Below are 8,335 nucleotides of genomic sequence, written 5' to 3'. Positions count from 1 at the left end.
AGGTGGGGTCAATAGGCAGCTGTTAAATAGAAGGGCAAAATTGACTCAATAGGTAGACAGAAAGGACATTTTAAGCCCAATAGGTAAATGAAGAGCATTTTTACACCATTTTAGATAGTTGAAAGACATTTTAAGCCTTTTTCCATTTAATAATTGATCCGACTTTACTTCCATACCTAACTGGAACGTGAAAATCCCATTTTAAGCCAAACTAAACAAAACAATTAGGTTCCTTTCTCTAGGGGATAGTTATTGTTGCTCAAGAATGCAGTTAACAAGTTATTGAGGGATGAGGGATGTATACAAGAATTTTTTAAAGGGATTAAATAAAACGGAGAAGGGAGTACAGCGAAAGCAGTGTAAATTCAAGGTGTCTAATGCTATTTGAAGCTTCTTAACATTTTGATAACTATTGAAGCAAACAATTTGCTTATCAAACAGAATTTGAACAGCCATGTAACTGATAATCTTTTACTAATTGCTAGCTAGTAAATTATGTTCTAGCTTCTCAACATTCTTCCTCTATTTATTTATCCTCGTAGACTTTACAGGTGGCACTCCACTCTTACTCCGAGAAAAAAATTTCCCAAACCATTTTTGCTTTTGGCAGTGTTTGCCTGAGTTGCAGATGAAGTAGACAATGACGATAAGGATGCTGGAGATTCCTCGTCATCTGCGTTCATAGAATGATACTCGTTCTCTTCCTCGACCTTGGAAGGATCAGAATCACGTTTTGGGGTAAATGTCTCGTTTACATGCAACTTCCATAGTTCTCCTCCTGCTTTAGCAACAACTGATCCTCCACCAGGAAGATTCACGGTGTCCAAGAGGAAATCTTCCAGAGTAGCAAGGGATTGTAGCTGTTTCCCAAGGGATGCAATTGTTTTTTGGCATTCTGCAAGCTTGTCAGCAGCCACTGCTAAATCCTCCTGCTAATGAGAAAGTTCACATACCATTATTATTTTCCATCTGCATTCTTCACATCAGTGTGTATTGATACATGAATGACTTTAACCAAAAAAAAAAAACAGAAAAATACATGAAAGACAAACAAAACAAATAGGTTGAGAGAAAGAGCTACCTGTTTTATTTTCAATTCACCATTTGAACCAGAAGTTTGGTGAAGCTCAACTTCCTGGGCTCTTTTCTTAAGCTCATTCTCCAATTCACGACACTTAGCTTCCATCTCTGATGACAAGGATTTTTCTCTTTCAACTTCTGTCTTCAGAGAATCAATATTTACAGTCATCGTCCGTGCTTCTACCTGCATGCCATAGATTTGAAACTCAAGCAATTCTTTTGACTCATTTACCACACGTAGCTCTTTCTGCAGCTCTTCCAACCTAGTTTGAGTTTCCTTAAGCTGCACAGCAGACACCTTAAGGGCATCTTGACTCTCGCTTAAAGCACTCTCCAGTTCAGCTTTCTCTGCTTCAATCTTCTCCAGCTTTTGTTCTAATTCAATCACCCTTTGTGAAATGGAATGATGTTCAGCTGCCAAGGGGTTCTCAACATTGGGGGAATCATGAGGAACAGCGTCAGATGTAACTGAAGGTGTCTTGTTTGCAGTTTCAGATAATGCAGCAAGTTGCTCCATCTCCAAGAAATCATCCATCATATCAATTTCTATAGAACAGGCAGCAAGAGTTTTAGGCATGGCCTTTTCATTCTTAAATTGATCAAGCTCAGCAATGAGAGCCAAAGCCCATGAATTTGAGCAACTTGGTTCACATTCTCTTGTTTCCAGTTTACTCATCTTGAGGCCATCATTGTCGACTATGTTTAACTGCTCTCCGCTGTCAGACTGACTATCAGTGACAGAGTCCACATAGAAAGATAAAACAGCAGAGGAGCGTTGATCATTGAATGGGGATGATTTGCGAGACATGACCTGCAGCTTTCGACATTCAGCTTCAAGTTTGGTCACCTTTTTTATGCTTTCCAGCTGCTGCTTGCTGGCAGTTTCTGCTGCTTGAGTGCTCAAATCCCTCTCGATAGTCCTAATTTCCAATACTTCTGAACAAGAGCGAAGCTCAATTTTGAGAGCTGTGTTCTCCCTCTCTAGACGTTTAAGAGTGACAAGGATATCAGGATCAGTAGAAATAGGAGTTTCAGCTTTACCAGCCTCCATTTGTGTCTGGAGCTTAAGCAGCTGTTTCTCAAGTGCAGTTTTTTCAGATTCCCATTCATTTTTCTCTGCCATAGCATCTTGAATTCTTTTCTCGTGCTCATCTCTAGCTTGTCTCAGCTGCCTGACACATTCCTTGAGTGCACCATCAAGATGACTGACACGAACTTCCAACGTCAAATTCTGCTGCACGGCTGCATCTAGTTGTTGCTTTAGAACTGCAACTTCATTTTCCGCCTTTTCCCAACCTACCAAGATGATAAAAAGAAAACAGGAAATTTTCGGACCAAAAATCACTCTTTCTTGGAAGATAATGGAAGAGGCATAGTTCCACAAAATTGTTTCAGCATGTGAAACACCTACAGAAAAAAGGGGTGTACATGAAGAGACAACCAAGAGAGAAATCTTAGCTCCTGTTCGGACATGAATACTTTTCTTTTTTTTTTCAGAAAAAAAGAATTTCAAAAGAGTGCTTAATTATGTATTGTACTGATAATTTTTGTAAAAAAAAAAAAGAAGTAAAGATGAATTTCAAGTTCAAGCGAACTTCTTTTTCACTCACAAAACTTGTAAAAAAAATAAAAAATCAAGTGAAATGCATGTTCAAACACAACTACAACTTCCAAATACCTTTTTCCCTTTCTTTTTCAAATATCACATATTTAATGTCCAAATGCCTATTTAGATTGCAATCGCAACTGAGAAGAAAGGGAGTGGAAGAAGATACCTGCAATAGCTTCTTCAGCAACTTTAGCATGCTGCTTAACTAAGTCTTCTTTAGCACTAACATTAAAAAGAGCAGCTGATAGTTTCTCCGTCAAACATTTCAAGCTTTCCATGGATTCATCATCAACTGTTGCAGCTTGTGAGGTTACCTCTGGTGACTGCTTGTCATGGTCAGGAAATTCTTTTAGTGCATCCTGCTTCAATAAAAAGAATAGGTGATCCTTTTTGTCGAAAAAGAACGTAATACAATAGCTAAAAACCAAGTTGTGTGGACTCTTCACTTTCGATGCTGCACCCATGTCGGATTCTCCAAAACTTCACAATATTTGGAGAATCAGACACGCACCCATTAATATTTTTAAAGTGTCCGAGCAACATAGCTAAAAAAAATAAGGGCTTCCTTAAATAGAAAATGTACGAAATTATACAGAATCAGTTCTCTGGCAGCTAGCCAATAAGGAATTTATTGAATGATTCCCATATAAGACAAATTGGCCTACAAAGAAGCTATAGATGGAGCAGTGATACAGACAACATTTATTCCAACAAAGCAATTTGATGATAATCTTTACACTTATTTCTATATACTGCATGACTACTGCAGGATACATCACTCATGAAAGTTTTTGCTTCCTTCCAAACCAAGATCTTACATCATCCGTTACCATCTAACCTGGGCAACAGATCTTTATCCTGGAAGCCTATAAGGGCACCAACTAGAGGTCAATCTTTAGTCACTACTGTTTTTAGCTGCACATATAAATTGCTGTTCAACCTTCCTCCGCAATTCACATTCACTACTTCAGGAGATGCTCACTGCAGAGAGATAAATGGTTTGGCGCTCAAAATATAATCTGACCTACTCAATCCTATCACAACAATCACTTTTGTGTTGCTTTTTGCCTCATAGGTCTGAGATTTGTGAATTAACTACTATCTTGGATTGCACACTTGATTAAATAAAACCTTACAATAACATACCCAATGTAATTCCACAAGTGGGGTCTGAGGAAGGTAGTTTGTACGCAGACCTTACCTCTGCCTTAAAAAAGAAAAGAGGTTGTTTCGGATAGACCCTCAGCTCAAAACAGATGTCTAAGACGATTTAATAAAACCTTAAACTCTTAACAATACTACCTCAAATTCATGAAATCAGCAAATTTGTATATAACAATTTAATTTTATACATATCATAAATCCCTTCTATGAGGAACTTAGTGTTCTACAAATTCATGGAACAAATTCAGCCCAAGCACTTTAAAAACTGGAACTTTATACTAATCCAATCTTTAGGTAATTAATCAGTAAAAATAGTGGAAAGTTAACAATATATAAGAGTTAGGGATAAGTACAAGGGAGAAGAATTATAGCTCAATTTAAATGTAGAAATTGGATAAACCAAGGATAGGGACATTTTCTAGATGATGACGGGCAGTATGGTGGGTTCAGCAATCTAGGGGGGCTATCAATTGTCATTATTTGTCTACAATAACTATAAGCTAGTTATTTCTATAACTATAAACCAGGACATTGCTAATCCTCTAGCACTTCTAGACTTTATTTATAATAAGTTGTTCCGAGTAAGGAAATAAAGCTTGTCTTCTCTTTTAAGTATCTTGGGTCTATGATTTTTGGGAATGGAGAGATTGATGAGGATGTCACACATCGTATTAGCGCATAGTGGATGAAATGGAGGCTCGCCTCTGGAGTTTTGTGTAATGAGAAGGTGCCTTCCAAGTTTAAAGGCAAATTTTATAGAGTGGCAGTCCGTCTGGCCATGTTGTACAGAGCAAAGTGTTGACCAGTCAAGAACTCTCACATCCAAAAGTTGAAGGTGACGGAAATAAGGATGCTGTGTTGGATGTGTGGACTTACTAGGGAAGATAGGGTCAGGAATGAGACTATTCGGGAGAAGATAGGAGTGGCTTCGGTGGAAGACGAGATGCGGGAAGTAAGGTTGAAATGGTTTGGGCATGTGATGAGGAGGGGCACATAGGCCACAGCTCGTAGGTGTGAGACATTGGCTACGCATGGTTGCAGGCGGGGTAGAGGTTGGTCGAAGAAATACTGGAGGGAGGTAATTAGACATGACATGGAGCAGTTACAGCTTACTGGGGACATGATCCTAGATAGGAAGGTATGAAGGACATAAATTAAGTTAGAGGCCTAGTTCGTGCGAGCGAGTTGTAGCTATTAGATAGGATGGCTTTGGTGTAGCCATGCTAGTAGTCGTAGGGCTATGCACGTAGGTTGGAGGGTTTGGTGAGGTGTGTTCTTTCGGTTAGATAATGTACAGTGATACTTTGTGGGTATCTTATTTCTGTTATTTCATCTTATTTCATGTTTTATTACGGTTTTGTTTACTATCTTTTTTGTTTTGAGCTAGGGGTCTATTATAACCAGCCTCTCTACTTCTTTGGAGGTAGTGGTATGGATTGTGTACACTTTACCCTCCCCAAACCCCACTGTATGGGAATATACTGGGTATGTTGTTGTTGTTCCCTTTTAAAGAACAAATTTTACTAACAGTTGAGAACACTTCCTCGACATACAAACTATCGTTCTAAGACTTGTCATTCGAAATGTAAGCTATTTCACATGGCCACATTAACATCGGGTTTTACATGCAAAATACATCCAAACACAATTGAAGTGTCTTAAACCCCAAAAATTGTTGCAAGCCTGAGGTATCTGCTCTGTGAATGCACATCCATGAAATCACATATTCTTTTACAATTCTTGCTCTTTCCCTGGTCATTTTTGTAGTTGCATGAGATGAAGGTTACTACATATACTCAAAACGCATAAAACTATGTACCCATTTGAATACCAATAGTGAAAACCTGATAATGATTAATAAAGACCAATGAACGTCCAAATATTTCATAAATCAAAACAAGCATATATATGTAAGTAGAAAGCAAATACAGCACTCACAGACGAACAACTCTCAACAGCCAGAGTTTGAGCTGCATATTTAGCTCAATCTATCAATTTAAAATCCGGGGTGCAAGTAAAGATTAAGTGTGAGGTTTTACAAAAACAGCAGCTTATCTTCTCCAAGCATGTGATATCAGATTATTTCATAACAGCACAACTGAAAGACGAAAAATAAAAACCTCTTTCTCTTTTTGCCATTTACCTGCTCATCGGAGAATCTCTCTGAATACGAAGACAAAGAACCAGAACTCTCGGTTTCACCAGGGCTCTTATCGGAAGATTTCCTCTTCCACAACCATTTCCTCTTTTCCATCTCAATAACCATTTAATCTCTTAAATGCTCATAGCACAATGTCCACCTGCATATAATTAAGACCCTCAATCAATAACAACACAAAGAGAAATTAGTCCTTCAGAAAAAATGACGGGGATACTCTTATTCACATTAGCCTCCATCCCAAATGCAAAGAAACAACTAAAATACGTATGTCCTAGAGAATAGAAAAAGTTGTCATTTAACAACATCTATGACTTGGCTTGGAGTTCATTCAGCTTTCCTTCAAATCCAATCAACAAGCTATCTAAACTCAAAAATAGGCATTTTGAATTATAGATAAAACATAAATCATCAAACTTTAACATTACGCTTGATCAGAAAACAAGAAGCCCCCATCTAGAGCAAACCATCAAAATCCTCAAAAAATCACAACCGCACCTTACCCAAAAGTATTAATGGCAGACCAACAGTGACATTTCCTTTGCAATAGAAAATGACCTGACCTCGAGAAAAAAAAAGGCAAAAAATAAAGAGAAAAAACAAACAGATCCATTGGTGGCCCATTTTCAGTTTATTGTCTCTCAGATTAAATATGAACAGGTTATATGAAAAAGAAGAGACATACATTTCTGTAAATCCATGAAATCAGATGGGAAGCGACAACAGATGAGTTGGAGTTTCTGATTTGAGATTGGTGAAGCAGAAATAAACAAATTCAAATAGAGGTAGTCCTTCAGTCAGTCAAAGTCTCAAAGATGTGTGCCGTGATCTGTCAGAGAACAAGTACTCAATTATATCCAAAACCCAGCAGAAGGAAGAAGCCTCTGTTCATTCAAATTTTCTCTGTTTTTATTTCCTTTTAAAAAAAGGTTTTTAATTTTAATTTTTATTTTTTTATTTTTGCGTATGTGAGGAGTGGACCCAGCGAGGGGAGCGCATGTGATATGCTGAAATGGTACAACGGAAGAATGAGACTTTTCGGATCACCTTTATTCAGCTTTCTCTTCTGTTTTTTGTTTTTTCTTTTTGCTCTTTTATCCGGAAGGGTGGGGTACTCTTTTCTACAGTTGCACTACTCTTTGTTTAAAAACTTTAGATAAATATTCAATTCCCGCCCAGGAAAGACCAATTGAATTTCTTTTTATGAAGTGATTCAACAGTATCCAGAGTTGGGTCCGTCTGGTCATGAAAATTGTAGGAATATTAATTTTTTAAATTTGGTGTTATATTTGATTATAAATATAAACTGAAATCATTTTCAAAATTTTGTGAGAGAAATAAGAGTAAGAAAAAGTAAAAACAGCCAAAATTTATTTTTACTTTTTCAAAAATAATTTTTACTAATGTAAAATAATTTTTATGACAAAAAATCACTATTTTTACTTTTTTTATTAAAGTAAAATAATTTTTTGAAAAAAATGAAAAAAAATTAAAATATGTCAAACGCCTACTAAGTTTTATTTTTCATTTCTAGAGTATATTTATTTTAAGACGGACGAAATAATTTAATAAATACGCGTTTGGCCATAAAATCACAATTTTTCCAAAGTCTTTTTTAAATTTTTGTGAGAGATCTAGAAATGAAAAAAGTAAGAAAATTCTTATCACAGAAAAGGGCACTAAATACTCCTAGTAGGCACTTGGTCATAAAAAATTTTAATTTTATTCTACTTATGTGAAAAAAAAAAAGAAGCAAAAACAGTAGTGTATGGTTATAAAAATTATCAATTTAGTGAAAATTATTTTTGAAAAAGTGAAAAATAAGTTTTACTTATTTTTACTTTTCTGACTTCTCTTTCTTTCACAAAATTCTAAAAATAATTCCAACTTAAACTCATGCTCAAACACAATATCAATTTCAACTTTAATTTTGAAAAATTATTATTTTATGACCAAACAAGGCTAAGTTAGTACTTACCAATTTTCAGTTGTACCTTTGTAGTAGTACTTTTTCTTTAATAGTGCAATTTTTTAGAGATATTTATTAAGTAGGATAAGTTTGATAAATTACACATTATATTTATTAGTAGCATAGTTGGACGAATATATCACTTACTAATTTTTTATTTTTTTAAAATCTATTTACGATCTCTTAATTTTAGAATAATTAATGTTAATAAAAAAATTGAAAGTAATAGTTAATTATCTCTTAATTTTTTAAATGGAGAAATATTCAATGACAATGACATTTAAAATACATAAATAAAAGGAAAAATCTTGTAATTTTTTTTTTTAAATGACAATTTTTGGACGAAGAAAGGAGT

The 8,335-nt window shown here is 35.6% G+C and overlaps 1 protein-coding gene across 1 annotated transcript; it reads right to left on the bottom strand.

Moving 5' to 3' along the window:
- Positions 1-360: 360 nt before the first annotated feature.
- Positions 361-7,026, bottom strand: LOC107868056 (filament-like plant protein). Its single transcript, XM_016714619.2, is given in 6 exon segments — positions 361-593; positions 596-929; positions 1,082-2,376; positions 2,856-3,048; positions 5,997-6,153; positions 6,697-7,026. Coding segments are annotated over 5 exon segments (2,016 nt in total). The 5' UTR covers positions 6,120-6,153; positions 6,697-7,026; the 3' UTR covers positions 361-522.
- Positions 7,027-8,335: the final 1,309 nt, after the last annotated feature.

Source organism: Capsicum annuum, chromosome 4 (assembly GCF_002878395.1).
Source record: "Capsicum annuum cultivar UCD-10X-F1 chromosome 4, UCD10Xv1.1, whole genome shotgun sequence".
NCBI lineage: Eukaryota > Viridiplantae > Streptophyta > Magnoliopsida > Solanales > Solanaceae > Capsicum > Capsicum annuum.
This window is presented reverse-complemented; position numbering and strand designations above follow the sequence as displayed.